We start from the raw sequence: 22,165 nt of genomic DNA on the forward strand, positions 1-22,165 counted from the left end.
CTTCTGGTTTATTTCCTGTTGTTCTTCAAAGGGGGCTGGGGGGAAGTGTGCAGAGGCCTGGCCCCCAGGAGCCCTGGAGTTATCTAGGGCATTGCCTGACCTCAGTGGGGCCGCCTGGGTGCCTCCGCACGGTGTCCCGGGGCCCCTCCCCTGTCACCTTGTTTGGCCCTTCACTTCAAGTTCATTTCACTAGCACCAGGCCAGAGCAACCCGCTTGGGAAATGCCACCTTGTTTGGGGGCTGGGGACAAGGGAGTGAGACGGGGAGGAGCCCAGGTCCCAGGCCAGCCTGCCCCTCACCTTCCAGGGCACCTGTGGGGATGTCATGCCCTCCGGGCCGCTGTTTCTGTAAGCTGCGGATGTGGGACCTCTGCAGCCTTCCTTCAGTTATTTTTTCCTTTTGAAAAAAAATTGTAAAATACAGATAACAAATTTCTAAGTGCACAGCTCAGCAGCATTAAGTGTATCCACACGGTTGTGCAACCATCACCACCATCCTCTCCAGAACTTGTATCTTCCCAAATTGAAACTCTGTCCTCATGAAACACTCCCCGTCCCCCTCCCCAGCCCCTGGCACCCCCCATCCTACCTTCTGTCTCCATGAATCTGACGGCTCTATGGACCTCCTAGGAGTGGAACCATGCGGGGTGTGTCCTTCTGTGTCTCTGGCGTCTCTCACTGAGCGTGATGTCCTCAAGGTGCATCCACGCTGAAGCCCGTGTCCGGATTCCCTTCCTTTTTGTGGTTCAGTAATATTCCACTGTGTGGATGGGCCACACTGTGTTGATCCATCTGTCATCGATGGACGTCTGGGTGGTTTCCACCTTGTGGCTGTTGGCAATCGTGCCGCTGTGCACCTGCGTGTGCAAGATTCTGTTTGAGTCCCTCCTGTCTGTCCTCGTGTGTGCATCCAGAGGTAGCATTGCTGGGTCCTCTGGTCTTTCTTTTGTTGGATGCACCTTGAGGAGTCTCGCTCTGTCGCCAGGCTGGAATGCAGTGGCGCGATCTCGGCTCACTGCAGCCTCCACCTCCCGGGTTCAACCAATTCTCCTGCCTCAGCCTCCTGAGTTGCTGGGACTACAGGTGCCTGCCATCACGCCCAGCTAATTTTTGTATTTTTAGTAGAGATGGGGTTTCACCATGTTGGCCAGGATGGTCTCCATCTTGACCTCATGATCCTCCCACCTCAGCCTCTCAAAGTGCTGGGATTACAGGCGTGGACCACCGCGCCCGGCCTCTATTTTAATTTTTGGGGGAGCTGCCCGACTGTTTTCCACAGCAGCTGTGCCATGTCACATCCCGCCAGCTGTGCACAAGGGTGCGATTTCCCCACATCCTCTTTCAGTTTCATTGAGTCCGATAGGCCTGTCCGTCAGATAGGCCTGTCCATCAGGCCTTGAGGCCCCTTGCTGTGCCCGATGCTGCCCCAGATACTACAGTGCAGCGGAGAAGGTGGCACTTACCAGCACGACTTCACCTAGGAAGAGAAATGGAGCAGGGAAGTGGGACAGGATGGGGAGATGGTGGCTGTTTCTTTTCTTTTTCTTTTTTTTTTTTTGAGTTGGAGTCTAGCTCTGTCACCCAGGCTGGAGTGCAGTGGTGCGATCTCAGCTCACCTCAACCTCTGCCTCCTGGGTTCAAGCGATTCTCTTGCCTCAGCCTCCTGAGTAGCTGGGACTACAGGCGCCCGCCACCACACCCAGCTAATTTTTGTATTTTTAGTAGAGATGGGGTTTCACCATGTTGGCCAGGCTGGTCTCGAACTCCTGACCTCTGGTGATCCGCCCGCCTTGGCCTCCCAAAGTGCTGGGATTATAGGCGTGAGCCACGGCGCCCAGCCAATGGTGGCTGATTCTGGTGGGCTGTTCCTGGTAGACTGTACAGGAAAAGCCTGATAAAGTGGTGTGTGAGTAGCATCCTGGGAGACGGGAAGGGAAGGAGCCATGCTGTGGCCTGAGGGTGAGCCAGGCAGAGGCACAGCTTGTGCAAAGGTCCTGGGGCATGACCATGCCTGGTGTGTTGGAGGAGCAGCCCGTGTGGTTGGAGTGGACGGAGGGGAAGAGAGGGAGGGGGGAGGGCAGAGAGGGTTGGTCTTTTATCCTCAGAGGGAGGTGGGAGCCCTGGAGGGACGCAGGCAGAGCAGGGACAGGACCTGACAGGTGCTCACAGGGGGCCTCTGGTGGCTGCTGCTGGGAGGACAGACAGGGGCGAGGGCGGGAGCCAGGGGACAAGGCTGGTGCAGGTGGCGATGATAGGGGTGGACCAGATGGCAGAAGCAGAGGTGGGTGAGTCAGCTAAGGGGCGTTGAGTGCTGGGGGGAGCTGGGCCCGGCATGGATATCGCAGGTGCGTATAGTGTCCCCAGTGGCCGGCAGGAGTTGCCCCAGACAGCTCCTTGCCTGCCCCTAGCCCCCTGCCCATCCTAAAAGGAAAACTGAGGCACAGAGGGTGAGCGTCTTGCCTGAGGCAGCTTGCCCTGATGGCTGGCCAGTCCTTCCTAGGTCCTGACAACAGCCCTAGCCTGTTCAGCTGGGCAGGCAGCTCCAGCACCCCCTGCAGAATCCATAGGGCCTGGAGCAAAATGAAAACACAGGGTCCCTGTTTAAAAATTCCGAGGAGGCTGGGTACAGTGGCTCATGCCTGTTATTCCAGCACTTTGGGAGGCCAAGGCGGGCGGATCATTTGAGATCTGGAGTTCAAGACCAGCCTGGCCTACATGGTGAAACCTCGTCTCTACTTAAAATTCAAAAAATTAGCCGGGTGTGGTGGTGCATGCCTGTAGTCCCAGCTACTTGGGAGGCTGAGGCACAATGATCATTTGAACCTGGGAGGCAAAGGTAGCAGTGAGCCGAGATGATGCCACTGCACTGTAGCCTGGGCGAAGAAGTAAGACTCCTCAAGATAAATAAATAAACAAATAGGCCGGGTGCAGTGGCTCATACCCATCTCTACTAAAAATACAAAAATTAGTCGGGCGTGGTGGCTCACACCTCTAATCCCAGCATTTTGGGAGGCTGAGGTGGGCGGATCGCTTGAGGTCAGGAGTTTGAGACCAGCCTGGTCAACAAGGTGAAACTCCGTCTCTACCAAAAATACAAAAATTAGCTGGGTGTGGTGGCGGGCGCCTGTAGTCCCAGCTACTCGGGAGGTTGAGGCAGGAGAATCGCTTGAACCCAGGAGGCAGAGGTTTCAGTGAGCCAAGATCGTGTCATTGCACTCCAGCCTGGGTTTCAGAGTGAAACTTTCTCTAAAAAAAAAGGTGGCCGGGAGTGGTGGCTCACGCCTGTAATCCCAGCACTTTGGGAAGCCGAGGTGGGCGGATCACGAGGTCAGGAGATTGAGACCATCCTGACTAACACTATGAAACCTGGTCTCTGCTAAAAATACAAAAAATTAGCCGGGTGTGGTGACGGGTGACTGGGGTGCCTGTAGTCCCAGCTACTTGGGAGGCTGAGGCAGGAGAATGGCATGAACCAGGGAGGCGGAGCTTGCAGTGAGCCAAGATCGCACCACTGCACTCCAGCCTGGGCAACAGGGCGAGACTCTGTCTCAAAAAAAAAAAAAAAGCAAAATCTTGGAGTTATTGGAAGTGTAAATTGGTGCATGCACTTTGGCAAAAGATAGTTAATACCTAGGAAATACTTTATAACCCAGCAATTCTACCATTGGGTATTTACCTACAGAAAGCCACACATATAATCACAAAAGACATGTACCAAATGCCCAGAGCTGCCCTATTCATTACAGCCCCAAACTGAAATTTAACCAAATGCCCATCAACAGTAGAATGGATGAATAGATTGTAGTTTATTCACCCAGAGGAATAGTCTATGACAATGAGGATTAATGAACCACAACCATGTACACAATATGAGTTAATCACACAAACATCACGTGGAATGATAGAAGCCAGACGTACCTGAACTCATTTTGTGTAATTCTGTATGCATAAAGTTCAAAACTGGCAAAAATTCACCATGATTTTGAGGAATTTTTTTTTTTTTTGAGATGGAGTCTTGCTCTGTTGCTCAGGCTGGAGTGCAGTGGTGCAATCTCTGCTCACCTCAACCTCTGCCTCCTGGGTTCAAGTGATTCTCCTGCCTCAGCCGCCCGAGTAGCTGGGATTACAGGCGCGTGCCACCAGGCCCGGCTAATTTTTTGTATTTTTAGTAGAGACGGGGTTTCACCATGTTGGCCAGGCTGGTCTCGAACTGCTGACCTCGTGATCTGCCTGCCTCGGCCTCCCAAAGTGCTGGGATTACAGGCATGAGCCACCGTGTCTGGCTGATTTTTAGGATTTAAAAAGTCCATTGTAAATCTATAAAGAAAAGCAAGGAAGAGGGAACATTACATAATAAATAGTAAGAGGATGAATTCACCAAAAGGACATATTAATCCTTTTTTTTTTTTTTTTTTTTTTGAGACTGGGTCTTGCTTTGTCACCCCGGCTGGACTGCAGTGCTGTGATCTTGCCTCACTGCAACCTCCACCTCTTGAGCTCAAGTGATCCTCCCACCTCAGCCTCCCGAGTAGCTGGGACCAGAAGCGCATGCCACCATGGCTGGCTAATTTTTTGTATTTTTGGTAGAGACGGGGTCTCACCATGTTGCCCAGGCTGGTCTCAAAATCCTGAGCTCAAGCAATCTGCCCACCGTGGCCTCCCAAAGTGCGGGGATTACAGGCATGAGCCACTATGCCCAGCAGGACATATTAATCCTAAATGTGTATTTACAAACTATATGAAGCAAAAATGGATGGAATTAAAAGAAGAAATATTGGGAGGCCGAGGCCGGTGAATCATGAGGTCAGGAGTTCGAGACCAGCCTGGCCAATGTGGTGAAACCCCGTCTCTACTAAAAATACAAAAATTAGCTGGGTATAATGGCGGGCGACTGTAATCCCAGCTACTCAGGAGGCTGAGGCAGGAGAATCACTTGAACCCAGGAGGCGGAGGTTGCAGTGAGCTGAGATTGCGCCACCGCACTCTAGCCTGGGTGACAGAGCAAGGTTCTCTCAAAAAAAAAAGAGAAATAGACAAATCTACAATTATGCTTCCAGACTTCAACGACTTCAACACTTCTCTCTCAGTAACCAATAGGAGAAGCAGACTGAAAATCAGCAAGAATACAGAAGATCTGAATGCCACCGTCGACCACACTGACCTAACTGACATTTATATAGAACACCCCAATGAACAACAGCAGAATATATGTTCTTTTCTCGTCTTTTTCTCTGAAAAGAAGGGTCTTGTTTTGTCTTGTAGGCTGGAGTGTGCAGTGGCTCACTGCCTCTTCTAATTCCTGAGCTCAAACGATCCTCCTGCCCCACCTCCTGAGTAGCTGGGACTATAGGCATGTGCCACCACACCTGGCTAATTTTTCAATTTTTTGAGGAGATGGGGTCTTACCAAGTTCCCCAGGCTGGTTTCAATATCCTGGGCTCAAGCAGTCTTGCTGCCTCAGCCTCCCAAAGTGCTGGGATTACGGCCGTGAGCCACAGTGCCTGGCCTGTATGTTCTTTCCAAAAGCACGTGTGATATTCACCAAGATAGGCCGTATTCTGGGTCACAAAGCAAATCTTATCAAATTTAAAATAACTGAAATCAGGCCGGGTGTGGTGGCTCACGCCTATAATCCCAGCTACTCGGGAGGCTGAGGCAGGAGAATAGCCTGAATCCAGGAGGCAAAGGTTGCAGTGAGCTGAGATTGCACCACTGCACTCCAGCCTGGCAACAGAGCAAGATTCCATCTCAAATAAATAAATAAAAATAAAATAATTGAAATCATTCAAAGCATGTTCTTTGACCATAACAGAATCAAACTAGAAATCAATAACAGAATGATTGGTATTTGAAAAGTCTTTAAATATTTGAGAGTTAAGCAACTCATTACTGAAGGGGTTAAAGAGGAAGCCTCAAGGGAAATTAGAAAAGACATTGAACTGAATGGAAATGAAAATACAACTTACCAAAATGCGTGGGATGCAGCTAAAGCAGTGATTAGATAAATATTTATAACATTAAAATACTTATATTGGAAAAGAAGAAAGGTCTAATATATATATATATATTTTTAGACTGAGTCTCCCTCTGTCGCCCAGGCTGGAGTGCAATGGTGCAATCTCGGCTTACTGCAACCTCTGCCTCCCAGGTTCAAGTGATTCTCCTGTCTCAGCCTCCTGAGTAGCTGGAATTACAGGCACCTGCCACCACATCCGGCTAATTTTTGTATTTTAGTAGTGACAGGGTTTCTCCATGTTGTCCAGGCTGGTCTTGAACTCCTGACCTCAGGTGATCCACCTGCCTCAGCTTCCCAAATTTTTGGGATTACAGCTGTGAGCCACTGCACCTGGCCTGAAAGGTCTAATATTTTAAGCTTCTACTCCCAAGAAATTAGAAAGAGAAGAGCAAACTAAACACAAACTAAAGAGAAAATAATAGAATAGAAATCAATGGAATAAAAAATAGAAAAACAGTATAGAAAAATCAATAAAGCCATAAGCTGGTTCTTTGAAAAAAAATTAATGAAATTGATAAACCTTTAGTCTAGATTCACCCTCCAGAGAGAAGAAGAAATTACCGGCAACAGGCACAAAGGAGAGGATATCATTACTCACCCTAAAGAAATTTAAAGGATAATAAGGGAATACTACAAATAAGTGTACGCACATAAATTTGACAACTTAAAGGAAATGGACCAATTTCTCGAGAGACACAAGCTACCAAAACTCACTCAGGAAGAAACAGAAAACCTGAACAGTCCTATATGTATTAAAGAAACAGAATTTGAAGTTAAAGTCTTCTAAAGAATAAAACATTTGGGAGGCTGAGGCGGGCGGATCACGAGGTCAGGAGATCAAGACCATTCCAGCTAACGCGGTGAAACCTCGTCTCTACTAAAAATACGAAAAAAATTAGCTGGGCGTGGTGGTGGGTGCCTGTAGTCCCAGCTATTCGGGAGGTTGATATAGGAGAATGGCGTGAACCCAGGAGGCAGAGCTTGCAGTGAGCCAAGATCATGCCACTGCACTCCAGCCTGGGTGACAGAGCGAGACTCTGTCTCAAACAACAACAACAATAAAAAATAAAAAATAAAATAAAACTTTAGGCCCAGATGGTTTTAGTGGTGAATCCTATCAAACATTTAAAGAAAAAATAACATCAAATTCTTCACAATCTGTTTCAGAAAATAGAAGAGGATGGAATACTTCCCAACTCATTTTAAGAGGCCAGTATTATCCTGATACCAAAATTAAAGACAGTACAAGGAAATTACAGATCAGTATACTCAAAAACATGGACACTAAAATCCTTAACAAAATATTAGCAAGTGAAATAATGAAATCCGGTGATATACAGAAAGAAAACTACCTCACCACCAGGTGGCATTTATCCCAGGAATACAAGACAAGCTCAACATTGGAAAATCAGTCAATATAAATTGCCATATTAACAGACTAAAGAAAAACCACATGATCATATCAATAGATAAAGAAAATACATTTGATACAATTCAACTTTCATTCATGATAAAAATTCTAAGCAAACTAGGAGTAGAAAGGAACTTCCTCAACCTGATAAAGGGCATCTATAACAAACCACAGCTAAACAACAACAACAAAAATAACTATTGGCCAGGTGTGGTGTCTCATGCCTGTAATCCCAGCACTTTGGGAGGCTGAGGTGGGTGGATCACCTGAGGTCAGGAGTTCAAGACCAGCCTGGCCAACATGGTGAAACACCCGTCTCTACTAAAACTACAAAAATTAGCTGGGCGTGGTGGCACATGCCTGTAATTCCAGCTACTCGGGAGGCTGAGGCAGGAGAATCACTTGAACGTGGAAGGGGGAGGTTGCAATGAGCCAAGATCACACCATTACACTCTAGCCTGGGCAACAAGAGCAAAACGCTGTCTCAAAAAAAAAAAAAAAAGAAAAGAAAAGAAAAAAAGAAAAAACTATGTACACGAATGTATATAGCAGCTCTGTTCATGATCACCTCAAACTGGAAGCAACCAAACGCCCCTCACGGTTGGATAAAGGGGAATGCATCCACACAAGGAATACCACTGGACCATCCAAAGCAACGAACTTCTGATACACTCGGCAACACAGAGGAATCGCAAATGCTAACTGAAAGAAGCCAGTCTCAAAAGCTACTTTCTGGACCAGGTGCGGTGGCTCACGCCTGTAATCCCAACGTTTTGGGAGGCTGAGGTGGCAGGCCAGGAGCTCCTGAGCAGCCTAGGCAACACAGAGAAACCCATCTCTACAAAAATAAAAAAATTAGGGCCGGGCGCGGTGGCACCCGCCTGTAATCCCAGCATTTTGGGAGGCTGAGATAGGTGGATCACTTGAGGCCAGGAGTTCAAGACCAGCCTGGCCAACAGGGCGGAAACTTTGTCTCTACTAAAAATACAAAAATTAGCCGGGTACGGCGGCTCGCACATATAATCCCAGCTACTCGGGAGGCTGAGGCAGGAGAATTGCTTGAACCTGGGAGGTAGAGGTTGCAGTGAGCTGAGATCGTGCCACTGCACTCTAACCTGGGCGACACAGTGAGACTCTCTCTCAAAAAAAAAAAAAAAAAAAAATTAGATGGTGGTGGTGCGCAGTACTCAGAAGGCTAAGGTGGGAAGATCGCTTGAACCCAGGAGGTCAAGGCTGCAGTAAGCCATGATTGCACCACTGCACTCCAGCCTAGGCCAGAGAGAAGGGCCTTGTCTCAAAAAATAAAATAAAAAACATAGCAACAGCTATTTCCCTCGGAGCGAGCGGCGGCGGCGGCCTGTGCAGCAACGGCCAAGATCAAGGCCCAAGACCTTCTCGGGAAGAAGGAGGAGGAGCTGCTGAAACAGCTGGACGACCTAAAGGTGGAGCTGTCCCAGCTGCGCGTCGCCAAAGTGACGGGCGGCGCGGCCTCCAAGCTCCCTAAGATCCGGGCGCGGTGGCTCACGCCTGTAATCCCAGCACTTTGGGGAGGCCGAGGCGGGCGGATCACCAGGTCAGGAGATCGATACCACCCTGGCTAACACAGTGAAACCCCGTCTCTACTAAAAATGCAAAAAAATTAGCCGGGCGTGGTGGCATGTGCCTGTAATCCCAGCTACTCACTCGGGAGGCTGAGGCAGGAGAATGGTGTGAACCCGGGAGGCGGAGCTTGCAGTGAGCCGAGATCTCGCCATTGCGCTTCTGCCTGGGCGACAGAGGTAGACTCCGTCTCAAAAAAAAAAAAAAAAAAAAAAAAAAAAAAAAAAAAAAAGATCCAGGTCGTCCGCAAATCCATTGCCCGTGTTCTCACGGTTATTAACCAGACTCAGAAAGAAAACCTCGGGAAATTCTACAAGGGCAAGAAGTACAAGCACCTGCACCTGCGGCCTAAGAAGACACGCGCCGTGCGCCGCCCGCTCAGCAAGCACGAGGAGAACCTGACGATCGAGAAGCAGCAGCAGAGCGAGCAGCTGTCCCCAATGCGGAAGTGCGCGGTCAAGGCCCGAGTGGCGCGTTGTCAATAAAGCACAGCTGGCTGAGAAAAAAAAAAAAAACACCAAAACAAACAAACAAACAAAAACCAAAAAACACAGCCACAAAGAGCCAATCCACGGTCAGGAGGGAGTTGTTCCGGTGATGGAACTACATTCTGTATCCTGTTTATAGCAGTAATTTACACGAATCTCTACAGCTGTTAAAACTCATAGAAACCAGGCCGGGCGCGGTGGCTCACGCCTGTAATCCCAGCACTTTGGGAGGCCGAGGCGGGCGGATCACGAGGTCAGGAGATCGAGACCAGCCTGGACAACATGGTGAAACCCCGTCTCTACTAAAATACAAAAAATTAGCCCGGCGTGGTGGCGGGCTCCTGTAGTCCCAACTATTCGGGAGGCTGAGGCAGCAGAATGGCGTGAACCCGGGAGGCTCAGCTTGCAGTGAGCCGAGATCGTGCCACTGCACTCAAGCCTGGGTGACAGAGACAGACTCCGTCTCAATAAATAAATAAATAAATAAACAAACTCATAGAACCATACACCAAAGAAAGTAAATACAATGCTACATAAATTTAGACAATTAAAAACAAAATCTTTTTTTTTTGAGACAGACCCTTGCTCTGTCAACCCAGGCTGGAGTGCAGTGGTTCAATCATAGCTCACTGCAGCCTCAACCTCTCTGGCCTAAGCAATCCTCCCACTTTAGCCTCTGGAGTACCTGGGACCACAGGCATGAGCCACCACCCCCGGCTAATTTATTTTGTTTTATTTTTTAGAAATGGGGTCTCACTGGGAAGGTGGAGGTTGCAGTGAGCTGAGACCGAGCCATTGCACTCCAGCCTGGGCAACAATAACAAAACGCCGTCTCAAAAAAAAAAAAAAAGAAAGAAAGAAAGAAAGAAAGAAAAAAAGAAATAGAGTCTATGTTGCCCAGGCTGGTCTTGAACTCCTGGGGTCAAGCAATCCTCCCACTTCAGCCTCCCAAAGTGCTGAGATTATAGGCATGAGCCAACATGCCCAGCTGAAATAAATCTTATTAGCAAAAAATACCCCCCAAACCCGGAAATAAATACTAATACCACAGAAGTCAGAATGATAGTTACTGCTGGGAAGGTGGAGATTACTATGAGGAAAACACTAGGGGTCTTTGTTTGTGGGGCTAAGGTCTTTTTTTTTTTTTTTTGAGACAGAGTCTTGCTCTGTCGCCCAGGCTGGAGTGCAGTGGCACGATCTCAGCTCACTGCAACCTCCACCTCCCAGGCTCAAGCGATTCTCCTGCCCCGGCCTCCCGAGTAGCTGGGATTACAGGTGTGCACCACCACACCTGGCTAACTTTTCTATTTTTAGTAGAGACGGGGTTTCACCATGTTGTCCAGGCTGGTCTTGAACTCCTGACCTCAGGTGATCTGCCCACCTTGGCCTCCCAAAGTGCTGGGATGACAGGCGTGAGACACCGCGCCCGGCCTGAAAATGTCCTTAGTCTTGGCCTCAGTGGATCCTGTGGATACCGGCTTCACAACAATTTATTAGGTAATACATTCAGGTTTTATGTGTTTTCTGAAAGAAATATTTTCTACACACACAAGCTCACCCTGGTGTTCCCAGCTGAGCTAATAATACACGACAAATGCTCAGCATGTGGCAAGGAAGTAGCTCAGCCCGTTTAGGGAACTGCAAGGGAGGTTTGTTCAGCAGCTGGAGAAGTGGGCAGAGCCTGGGCCCTGGATCCAGGGAGCCGGCTCATTAATTCTGAAGCCAGCGGGAGCCACAGAGGGTCTGCCACCCTGGTCCAGGCTGTGAAGATGGCGGGTGCTGGTATCCTGTCCAAAAATGCCGCAGGGAGATGCTAGGAGAGTGGCCCCCTGGGCTCACCCTGTGGGGCCTGTGGCTCAGCCTCGTCTCCCAGTTTTGCTGGTCATTTCTGTTTCAACCACCCTGGAAGATCTGCACGGCCACGACCTATTTCTGCGTTTCTTTGCCTGTCCTGGGTGGGACTGCCCCTCGTTGCTGCTATCCGGTTGGGGGCGGGAAGGTGGGTGGCTGGGTGGGCAGATGGCACCTGCCAGCCCCAGTGACCAGACGGGGGCCCCTATCGTACTTCCCATCTGCCATTCGTTATGAATCAACAGTGGAGAAAACCACACGTTTGTGCTGAGCTGGTGAAGCTGCGTCAACGGCTGTCACCGAGCCCTGGTGTCTGGGAGGAGGTGGGGACAGTGGCTGCCAATGACTGTGTGGCCCTGGGCATGTAATTCGCCCTCTCTGAGCCTTGCCCTATCTGTAAAGGGACCAGAGGCCCCCGAAGTACAAGAATTACATGTATCTCTTGGGGAAGAGAGTTTTGATCCAGAACTTTCTAGAATTTTCTACAGCCTGTCAATGGGGGTGGGGAATCTTCACCCAAACACTCTGGCTCTGAGTACCTAGGAAGCAGCAACATTTTTGCCAAGCTGCCGGCCGCCAGCCCACCCCTAGGGCCCTGAAGTCCCAGAGGGATCAGGTCAGGGCGGCCTCATGGCACTCATTGGGAAGATCTCCTTGACCAGTGAGGTCCACTCCCAAAGTCCCTTTTACACCCGATCTGCCTGTCTGACTTCTGATCCTGAATATCACTTGTCTGTGCGACCTTTGTTGATCCATTTAGAGCAACGACCTTGAACCTTCCCCAACAACATCTCTGCTTAATTTTTCTGGCAGAATTTTTCACCATCCAACGGGCTCAGGTGTATTAAAAAATACATATATTTTACACGTGTGTGTATATATATACACACATATATATTTTTATGTATAATATACATATATGTATATTAAAATGTATACTTTTATGTGTATATATACACATACATATATATGTATGTGTATATATGCATGTGTGTCTATATATTGTGTATATATATGTATGTGTATATACATATATGTATGTGTATATATGTATGTGTGTCTATATATTGTGTATATATATGTATGTGTATATATATATGTATATGTGTGTGTGTGTATATACATACATAGAGAGAGAGGGAGAGTTTTGTTTTGTTTGTTTCTGGAGACAGGGTTTCACTATGTTGCCCAGGCTGGAGAGCAGTGTTATGATCTCGGCTCACTGCAGCCTCCATCTTCGGGGTTCAAGTGATTCCCTTGCCTCAGCCTCCCAAGTAGCTGGGACTACCGGTGCGTGCCAACATGCCCAACTAATTTTTGTATTTTTAGTAGAGATGGAGTTTCTCCATGTTGGCCAGGCTGGTCTCAAACTCCTGACTTCAAGTGATCCTCCCACCTTGGCCTCCCAAAGTACTTTGATTACAGATGTGAGCTCCCACACTCACCTGGCCAAATTTTTTATTCTTTTATTTTTTATTTTTTTGAGATGGAGTCTCACTTCGTCGCCAGGCTGGAGTGCAGTGGCACGATCTCAGCTCACTGCCACCTCTGCCTCCCGGGTTCAAGCGATTCTCTTGCCTCAGCCTCCCAAGTAGGTGGGACTACAGGCATGCACCACCACGCCCGGCTAATTTTTGTATTTTTAGTAGAGACGGGGTTTCACCATGTTGGCCAGGCTGGTCTCAATTTCTTGACTTTGTGATCCGCCCGCCTCGGCCTCCCAAAGTATAGGGATTACATGCGTGAACCACCCGGCCCAGCCCAAAGTTTATTTTATTATCTGTTCTTTAACTAGAACCTTAGGTAAGGAGGTCTGGGATCTGTGTCTCTTGGCTACCGTGCCTGGTACACAGTTGGCGCTCCATGAATGCACGCACAATGAAGGGATGGCCCTGCCTGGAATCTGCCTGGTAGGCGTCTAGACTCTGGGGCCCCGCAGGTGAGGGATGGGCTCCCGGCTCTGCCTTGTGCCAGCCCCGCCGGTCACTCCCCTGCTCTGTGCCTCAACCTCCTCATCTGTCAAACAGGGATGACAGTAGTAACTATACAGGGTGATGTGAGTATAAAACCAGCTAATGTGAGCTAAAACCCGGCTAATTTTTGTATTTTTAGTAGAGACACGGTTTCGCCATGTTGGCCAGGCTGGTTTCGAACTCCTGACCTCAGGCGAGCCGCCCACCTCTGCAGGGTGGATCACCTGAGGTCAGGGCAGAGTCGCTGGAAACAGTCCATGACACCTGGCCTGAGCTGTTTCTTAAAAATATATCAGAAGGGCCAAGCGTGGTGGTTTATGCCTGTAATCCCAGCACTTTGGGAGGCCGAGGCGGGTGGATCACCTGAGGTCAGGAGTTTGAGACCAGCCTGGCCAATATGGTGAAACCCTTTCTCTACTAAAAATACAAAGTTAGCCCGGCGTGGTGGTGGATGCCTGTAATCCCAGCTACTCGAGAGGCTGAGGCAGGAGAATTGCTTGAACCTGGGAGGCAGAGTTTGCAGAGTCAAGATCCTGACACTGCACTCCCACCTGGGCAACAAGAGTGAAACTCTGTCTCAAAAAAAAAAAAATATATATATATATATACACACACACACACACACATATATATATATGATGTATATATAATGTATCAGCAGTAGCACGGGTCTGACGGTTCCTGATTGGCTCCGAGGAGGGGGACAGCTCCGGGTGAAGCCTGAGGAGAATCCGCCCCTTCTCCAGAAGGAGGAAGAAGGGCCCTGCTGGTCACACAGGACCCGGTCTGCGGTGGGGGTTTTCCCGCCACCGCCCCGCCCTCCCTGGGGCCCCCACCTCACCCTCTCCCGGCACCCTTCACCGTCAACCTGTCGGGCCGGGTCTGAGCAGGTCTGGAGGTGGGCGGGGAGCCCTGGCCTCCCCACCTCCTGCCGTCCCCACCCTGTTCCCAGCACTCAAGCCTTGCCACCGCCGAGCCGGGCTTCCTGGGTGTTCCAGGCAAGGAAGTCTAGGTCCCTGGGGGGTGACCCCCAAGAAAAAGGCAGCCTCCCTGCGCACCCGGCTGCCCGGAGCCCTCTCCAGGGCCGGCTGGGCTGGGGGTTGCCCTGGCCAGCAGGGGCCCGGGGGCGATGCCACCCGGTGCCGACTGAGGCCACCGCACCATGGCCCGCTCGCTGACCTGGCGCTGCTGCCCCTGGTGCCTGACGGAGGATGAGAAGGCCGCCGCCCGGGTGGACCAGGAGATCAACAGGATCCTCTTGGAGCAGAAGAAGCAGGACCGCGGGGAGCTGAAGCTGCTGCTTTTGGGTGAGTCCAGGGTCGGTGGGCGGTGGGTGGTGAGCAGTGGGCGGTGGGCAGCCGGCAGGGGTGTCGGGGCAAGGAGAAGAATCAGGCTAGGTCGGACATTGGCATCGTGGAGCCCTCGCCTCCTCCCAGGGAATCGGGAGCCTGGAACCCATTTTCCAGATGAGAAAGACTGAGGCTCAGAGAAGCCAAGTTCCTTGTCCAATGTGCGACCAGCGGCCAGGGGCCCAGGCCTGTCCACTGCGTGGGGCATACACAATAGCAGACGTGGCTCTACCGGGCCCCTGCCGGGCAGGCCCAGCACGCCCTACCTGTCTGTGTCATGGCGAGGGAATGATGAGCTCAGGTGTGCAACCCGTTCTGGCCAGCCCGCCCGCAAGGGAGGGGCCGGCTCCAGCCTCTCCTTCACCAGGACGCTCCCTCTCACCTTTACCTCCCTGCCATGGCTGGAGAGGGCTTGTCTAGGGCTCCTTTGGGGGCTAGAAAGGATGGATTGATTGGTTCATTGGTTCATTCATTCATTATTCTTTCATTTAAGATTTATTGAGTAGCTCCCAGGAATGAGGCAGCCAAACAGGGGAAGATATTTCTGTCTTCCTGGATCTCATTTCCTGTGAAGGAGCCAAGACATTTAGTCTGTAAACTCATAAGCAGATAAAATAATTCTGGCAACAAGAATTATCTAGGAGAAAACAAAACAGGGTGATGGCTTCCATGCGGAGGCTTCAGATGGGGGAGTCGACGTCAGTAACGGTTCAAGATTCTGAACTCTGGCTGGGTGCGGTGGCTCAAGCCTGTGATTTCAGCACTTTGGGAGGCCCAGGCGGGCGGGATCACCTGAGGTCAGGAGTTCAAGACACAGCGAGGCCAACATGGTGAAGCCCCGTCTCTACTAAAATACCAAAAATTTGCCAGGCATGGTGGCTCATGCCTGTAATCCCAGCACTTTGGGAGGCCGAGGCAGGTGGATCACAAGGTCGGGAGATCGAGACCAGCCTGACCAACACGGTGAAACCCCATCTCTACCAAAATACCAAAAATTAGCCAGATGTGGTGGTGTGCGCCTGTAGTCCCTGCTACTCGGGAGGCTGAGGCAGGGGAATTGCATGAAACCAGGAGGTGGAGACTGCAGTGAGCTGAGATCATGCCACTGCACTCCAGACTGGCGACAGAGTGAGACGCCGTCTCAAACAAATAAACAAACAAACAAAACCAAAAATTAGCTGGGCATGGTGGCCCACACCTATAATCCCAGCTACTCGGGAGGCTGAGGCATGAGAATTGCTTGAACCCAGGAGGCAGAGGTTGCAGTGAGCTGAGGTCGGGCCACTGCACTCCAGCCTGGATGACAGAGCAAGACTCATTGTCAATAAATAAATAAATATAAATAAAATGAATAAATAAATCACGCCTGTAATCCCAGCACTTTGGGACGCCAAGGCGGGCAGATCACTTGAGGCCAGGAGTTCGAGATCAGCCTGGTCAACGTGGCGAAACCCCATCTCTACTCAAAATACAAAAAAATTAGCCGGGTGTGGTGGCATGTGCCTGTAATCCCAGCTACTGGGGAGGCTGAGGCAGGAGAATCGCTTGAAACCGGGAGGTGGAGGCTGCAGTGAGCCAGGATTGCCCCATTGCACCCCAGCCTGGGCAACAAGAACAAAACTCCGTCTCAAAAAAAAAAAAAAAAATTCTGATCTCTGAAACCTCAAGGTCTTCTCATTCCCGTAGCTTGTTTCCCCAACTACCTTTCCCTGATTATGGCCCCATTGGCCTAAGCCCGGGCATGCTAGCCTGGGAGGGTCTCCTGGCATCCCCGAGCTCTGGGTTGGGGGCTGGAGAAGGTCTCAAGTCTTCTGGACTCACGTTTGTCTGCCCCGGGCAAAGAACTTGATCATCCCGTGATGGTCGCTATCGTCCTTTCCTCGTTCAGTGGGAAGAGGCCGCCCGAGAGGAAAGAGAGGGAACATCGAGTGGGATGGAGGGGACCCCCAGGAACTGCACCTTCACTGGGGGCCCTTTCTTTCTTTTTTCTTTTCTTATTTTTATTTTTTATTTTTTTGAGATGGAGTCTTGCTCTATCACCCAGGCTGGAGTGCAGTGGTGCGATCTCAACTCACTGCAACCTCCGCCTCCCGGGTTCAAGCAATTCTCCTGTCTCAGCCTCTTGAGTAGCTGGGATTATAGGCACGCGCCACTATGCCCAGTTAATTTTTTTTTTTTTTTTTGTATTTTTAGTAGAGATGGGGTTCCACCATGTTGGCCAGGCTGGTCTCGAACTCCTGACCTGGTGATCAACCCGCCTTGGCCTCCCAAAGTGTTGGGATTACAGGCATGAGCCACCGCGCCCAGCCTCTTTTTTTTTTTTAGATTGAGTCTTGCTCTGTCCCCCAGGTTGGAGTGCAGTGGTGAGATCTCAGCTCACTGCAACCTCCGCCTCCTGGGTTCAAGTGATTCTCCTGCCTCAGTCTCCTGAGTAGCTGGGACTACTGGTGCACACTACCACACCCGGCTAATTTTTGTATTTTTAGTAGAGATGGGGTTTCACCATGTTGGCCAGGCTGGTCTCAAACCCCTGACCTCAGGTGATCCTACCACCTTGGCCTCCCAAAGTGTGGGGATTACAGGCGTGAGCCACTGCACCCAGTCAAAGGCCCTTTCAACTCTAGCCTTGATCCCTCTTACTGAACTAGATAAAAGAATATTTCAGCAGGGCATAGTGGTTCATTCCTGTAATCTTAGCACTTTGGGAGGCCTAGGTGGGAGGATCGCTTGAGCTTAGGAGTTTCAGACCAGCCTGGGCAACATAGCAAGACCCAGTCTCTAAAATAAATAAATAAATAAAATAATTAGCCAGGCATGGTGGTGCACACCTGTAGTTCCAACTACTTGGGAGACTGAGGTGAGAGGATCACTTGAGCCAGGGAGGTTGAGGCTGCAGTGAGCTATGATCATGCCACTGCACTCCAGCCTGGGTGACAGAGCAAAGCTGACTCTGTCTCAAAAAAAAAAAAAAAAAAAAAAAAGGCCAGGCGTGGTGGCTCACGCCTGTAATCCCAGCACTTTGGGAGGCCAAGGTGGGCAGATCATGAGGTCAGGAGGTTGAGAACATCCTGGCTAACACGGTGAAACCCCGTCTCTACTAAAAATATAAAAAATCAGGGCCGGGCGCGGTGGCTCATGCCTGCAATCACAGCACTTTGGGGGGCCGAGGAGGGTGGATCATGAGGTCAGGAGATCGAGACCATCCTGGCTAACGTGGTGAAACCCTGTCTCTACTAAAAATACAAAAATTAGCCGGGCGTGGTGGTGCACACCTGTAGTCCCAGCTACTTGGGAGGGTGAGGCAGGAGAATTGCTCGAACTTGGAGGCAGAGGTTGCAGTGAGCCAAGATCACACCACTGAACTCCAGCCTAGGCAATAAGAGTGAAACTCCATCTCAAAAAAAGAAAAATCTATCTATCTATCTATCTATCTATCTATCTATCTATCTATATTTGACATATTAATGTGTCATATTATGTCACATTATGACATATCATATCAATATGTCTTATTATTTTAAATAAATAGGGCTACTTAGGCTATCTACTTCTTCTTGTGTGGGTTTTGATCATTTGTGTCTTTCAAATAATTTGTCCATTTTACCTGTGTTATCAAATTTATTGGCATAACATTTATAACATTCCCTTGCTCTCCTGCTACTGTCTGTAGGATCTGCAGTGATGTCCTCTCTTTTGCTCTTGGTATCGATCATTTCTGCCTTTGCTCATTTTTTTCTTGATCTATCAAGCTAGGGGTTTATCACTTTTAGTGCTCTTTCCTCGAATACTTCAAGGTCATTTATCCCTGACCTTTGCCTGGCTGGCCCTTTCACTCCATGTAGGTCTCAACCCAAGTGTCGCCTCCTCAGAGAAGTCTTCCCTGACTACCCTAGCTATAAAGACAGTCCTATCTTCTCCTTCCCCTTACTCTGTTTGATTTTTCTTCCTGGCCCTCACTATTTGTTTACTTGTTTATTGTTTATCTCTCCAGCTATACAGCAAGCAACAAAAGGGTAGGGACCACATCTGTCTTCTTCATCCCTGTGTCTCCAGCATCTAGCACAGGTGTACAATGAGCCTGCCATATAGTAGATGCTCAAGAAATGCTGAATGAATGAATGAATGAATGAATGAATCATTTTTGGGGAGAACTTCCCCCAGACACTGTATCATATCTTCCTGGAGCTGGGAAAGTCCCTTCCACATACCACTCTGGGCACTACTCAGCCAGCCTCAAAGCAGGAAGCCCCTTCTACTGATGGAGGGCAGGGGATGTCATCCATGTCCCCAGGCACTGATGTAGCACTGTGGACTGGGGTTTAAACCACCTCATCCTGGAGGCAGGTCTGAGGGCAGCCTCCAGACCTCTGTCCCTTCTTGGAAACAGGAATTGAATCCAAAAGCTGTTTTTTTTTACCTGGAGGTGGCTGATCCTTTTGAGGAAGATGGCAAAAAGGACCGGGGTGGGGGTGGGTCTGTCCCTGACATGAAGCAACCCTCATATTGGGGAAGGGGGAGAGTCAGAATGAAGTCGTGAGCCGGGTATGGTGGCACATGCCTGTAGTCCCAGTTACTCGGGAGGCTAAGGCAGGAGGACTGCTTGAGCCCAGGAGTTCAAGACCAGCCTGGACAACATTGCAAGACCCAGTCTCTAAACAAAAACAAAAAAAGAGAAGAAAAGAAAGTGAACAACAACAAAAACAGGAAAATAAAGCTGTGAAAGGGACCAGTTATGTCCTTAGCACTTTAAACATTTTATTTTTTATTTTTTTTTTTTGAGACAGAGTCTTACTCTATCACCCCGGTTGGAGTGCAGTGGCGTGATCTCGGCTCACGGCAACCTTTGCCTCCTGGGTTCAAGCAATCCTCTTGCCTCAGCTTCCTGAGTAGCTGGGACTACAAGTGTGCACCATCACACCCGGCTAATTTTTGTATTTTTAGTAGAGACGGGGTTTCACCATGTTAGCCAGGCTGGTCTCGAACTCCTGACCTCAGGTGATCCACCTGCCTTGGCCTCCCCAAAGTGACGAGATTAGAGATGTGAGCCATTGTGCCCGGCCTGTTCTTAGCACTTTGAGGCAGGCACTGCTAATTTCCCCCAAAGGATAAACTGAGGCTCAGAGAGGCAGAGCGACTTGCCCAAGGTCACACAGCTGAGACTCGCACCTAGAATTCTGGTTCCAAAGTCCATGCTCCTGACTGCCCTGTTCGCCTGCCTTGGGGGACAGAAATACCACAGAACCCCAGTGCCAGATGGGGAAAATGAGGCCCAAGGAGGCAGCAGGATTTATTGGGGGTCAGCAGCTAGTCTGAGCCAGAGCGGGACTGAGAGGCCGAGCCTCCTGCCCCTGCAGCTGCCCGGCCTGGCCCCCCACTTCCCCAGCAGCTGCGTTTCCTGTGAGGGCCTGGTGCTGGACTCTGTGCACATAGCTGGCTCCAGTTGCCTTGTGATGACTGGGGCTTGGCACGGTTAACCCAGTTCCTTCCTGGCATCTGCCGGTTCTACTTCCTCCTCTCCTCCTCTGTGCCCAGGAGGAAGCAGGAACTTCCCGTCTGGGCCGCATGGCCTTTGGGGGTGTCCTAAAACAGATCACTCCCCCCATTTCTATCCAGGGGCTGGGGGCTGTCTGGGGGTCGGGGGGCACTGGAGAGGTCCCAGAATCCTTTGAGGCTTCAGGACAGCAATGGACTGCAAAGAGGGGGTTCTCATGCAGCTCTTCAGGCTTCGGGTGATGACCCATCCCTGAGTCATCAAATCTGTGTCGCAGGTGGCAACAGGATTATCATTTATTTCCTATAACAAAGCAGAAGAGGAAAAAAAAAATCAGTGCATCACAAAATAAAGCCAACTGTTGCTTGCCGAGACTTCTGTTTGTTCTCTGCACTTTTGGGGCAAACTAAGATCTGAGAGTTGGAAGACAACTGGGGGACAGGAGCCCAAAAGGTCCAGTCCTGGCTGGGCGCGGTGGCTCAGGCCTGTCATCCCAGCACTTTGGGAGGCTGAGGAGGGGTGGATCACTTGAGGCCAGGAGTTCAAGACCAGTCTGGCCAACATGGTGAAACTAAAAACACAAAAATTAGCTGGGTGTGGTGGTGCACGCCTCTAATCCCAGCTGCTTGGGAGGCTGAGGCAGGAGAATCGCTTGAACCTGGGAGGTGGAGGTTGCGGTGTGCTGAGATCACACCATTGCACTCCAGTCTGTGTGACAGAGCCAGACTCTATATCAAAAAATAAAAATAAAAACAAAAAGTAAAAAAAAGGAAGAAGAAGATCTGAGGGTTGGAAGGCAATTGGGGGACAGGAGCTCAAAAAGTCCAGTCATTGGCAGTTGGGCTCAATGCCGCACCCCAAGGAGCTGTCGAGCCTCCCAGAGTCTGTAAAAACATCACTTTAACAGACATGTTAATGACACCTACCCCAGCTCGACTGGCCGTGTCCCATTTTGTTGGTGAAGGACTCACACGACCCCAAGTTTACTCCCCTGGGGTTCCACTTGCTGTGTGACCCAAGGCAAGTCACTAAACCTCTCTGGTCCTCCGTGTCTCATCTGCAAATGGGAAAATCATAGAATCTGTGAGGATTAACTGGGGATCCGTAGAGTCTCTGGGCTCGGGGTTGGGAAGACGGTAAGATTTAAATCATGCTAGCTGTGATTTTTATTATGATTGTTATAACTATTCAGGCAGGGTAAAGGAACCTCCAGGTATAATAATTTAGAAACCCATAGGCTCAAGGTGGCTCATGCCTGTAATCCCAGTACTTTGGGAGGCCAAGGCAAGTGGATCCCTTGAGGCCAGGAGTTCGAGACCAGCCTGGCCAAAATAGCAAAACCCTGTCTCTACTAAAAATACAAAAATTAGCCGGACACGGTGGTGCACACCTGTAATGCCAACTAGTCTGGAGGTTGAGGCAGGAGAATCACTTGAAACCCATGAGGTGGAGGTTGCAGTGAGCCAATATCAAGCCACTGCACTCTAGCCTGGGTGACAGAGTGAGACCCTGTCTCAATAATAATAATAATAATAATAATAATAATAATAATAATAATAAATAAAAGCCCATAGGCTCTGGACTCAAACAGAACTGAGTTTGAATTCCAGTCTGCCACTCACCAGGACCATCGAAGGAATTGTGCGACCCACAGCAATTCCCTCAACGGCCCCAAGACTCAGTTTCCCCACATGAAAACAGGGCTAAGAGTTGTCCCTCTCTTTGCTGGGCGCAGTGGCTCACGCCTGTAATCCCAGCACTTTGGGAGGACGAGGCGGGTGGATCACAAGGTCAGGAGATCGAGACCATCCTGGCTAACACGGTGAAACCCCGTCTCTACCAAAAAAACAAAAAAAATTAGCTGGGCGTGGTGGTGGGCGCCTGTAGTCCCAGCTACTCAGGAAGCTGAGGCAGAAGAATGGCGTGAACCCGGGAGGTGGAGCTTACAGTGAGCCGAGATCGCGACACTGCACTCCAGCCTGGGCAAT

General features: G+C 50.0%; 2 protein-coding genes and 1 long non-coding RNA gene across 3 annotated transcripts in view; 2 read left to right on the plus strand and 1 right to left on the minus strand.

Annotated features, from left to right (window-relative positions):
* Positions 1-315: 315 nt before the first annotated feature.
* On the minus strand, positions 316-14,591 carry LOC134757752 (uncharacterized). Its single transcript, XR_010132192.1, has 4 exons — positions 14,517-14,591; positions 3,918-4,316; positions 589-856; positions 316-396 (listed from the first exon to the last, which is right to left on the minus strand). It is a non-coding gene; the product is annotated as an uncharacterized lncRNA (long non-coding RNA).
* Positions 8,042-9,510, plus strand: LOC101130013 (large ribosomal subunit protein uL29). Its single transcript, XM_063701538.1, has 3 exons — positions 8,042-8,078; positions 8,792-8,937; positions 9,265-9,510. Exons 1-3 carry the CDS (start codon positions 8,042-8,044, stop codon positions 9,508-9,510), a joined length of 429 nt encoding a protein of 142 aa, XP_063557608.1.
* The window catches only part of GNA15 (G protein subunit alpha 15), a 28,080-nt gene continuing 19,996 nt past the window's right edge, over positions 14,082-22,165 (plus strand). Inside the window, exon 1 of the mRNA XM_055371213.2 lies at positions 14,082-14,644. Within this exon, the coding sequence (XP_055227188.1) occupies positions 14,500-14,644 (145 nt within the window). The 5' untranslated portion in view covers positions 14,082-14,499. The remainder of the gene's footprint in view (positions 14,645-22,165) is intronic.

The sequence above is a fragment of the Gorilla gorilla genome, chromosome 20, assembly GCF_029281585.2.
Source record: "Gorilla gorilla gorilla isolate KB3781 chromosome 20, NHGRI_mGorGor1-v2.1_pri, whole genome shotgun sequence".
Lineage (NCBI taxonomy): Eukaryota > Metazoa > Chordata > Mammalia > Primates > Hominidae > Gorilla > Gorilla gorilla.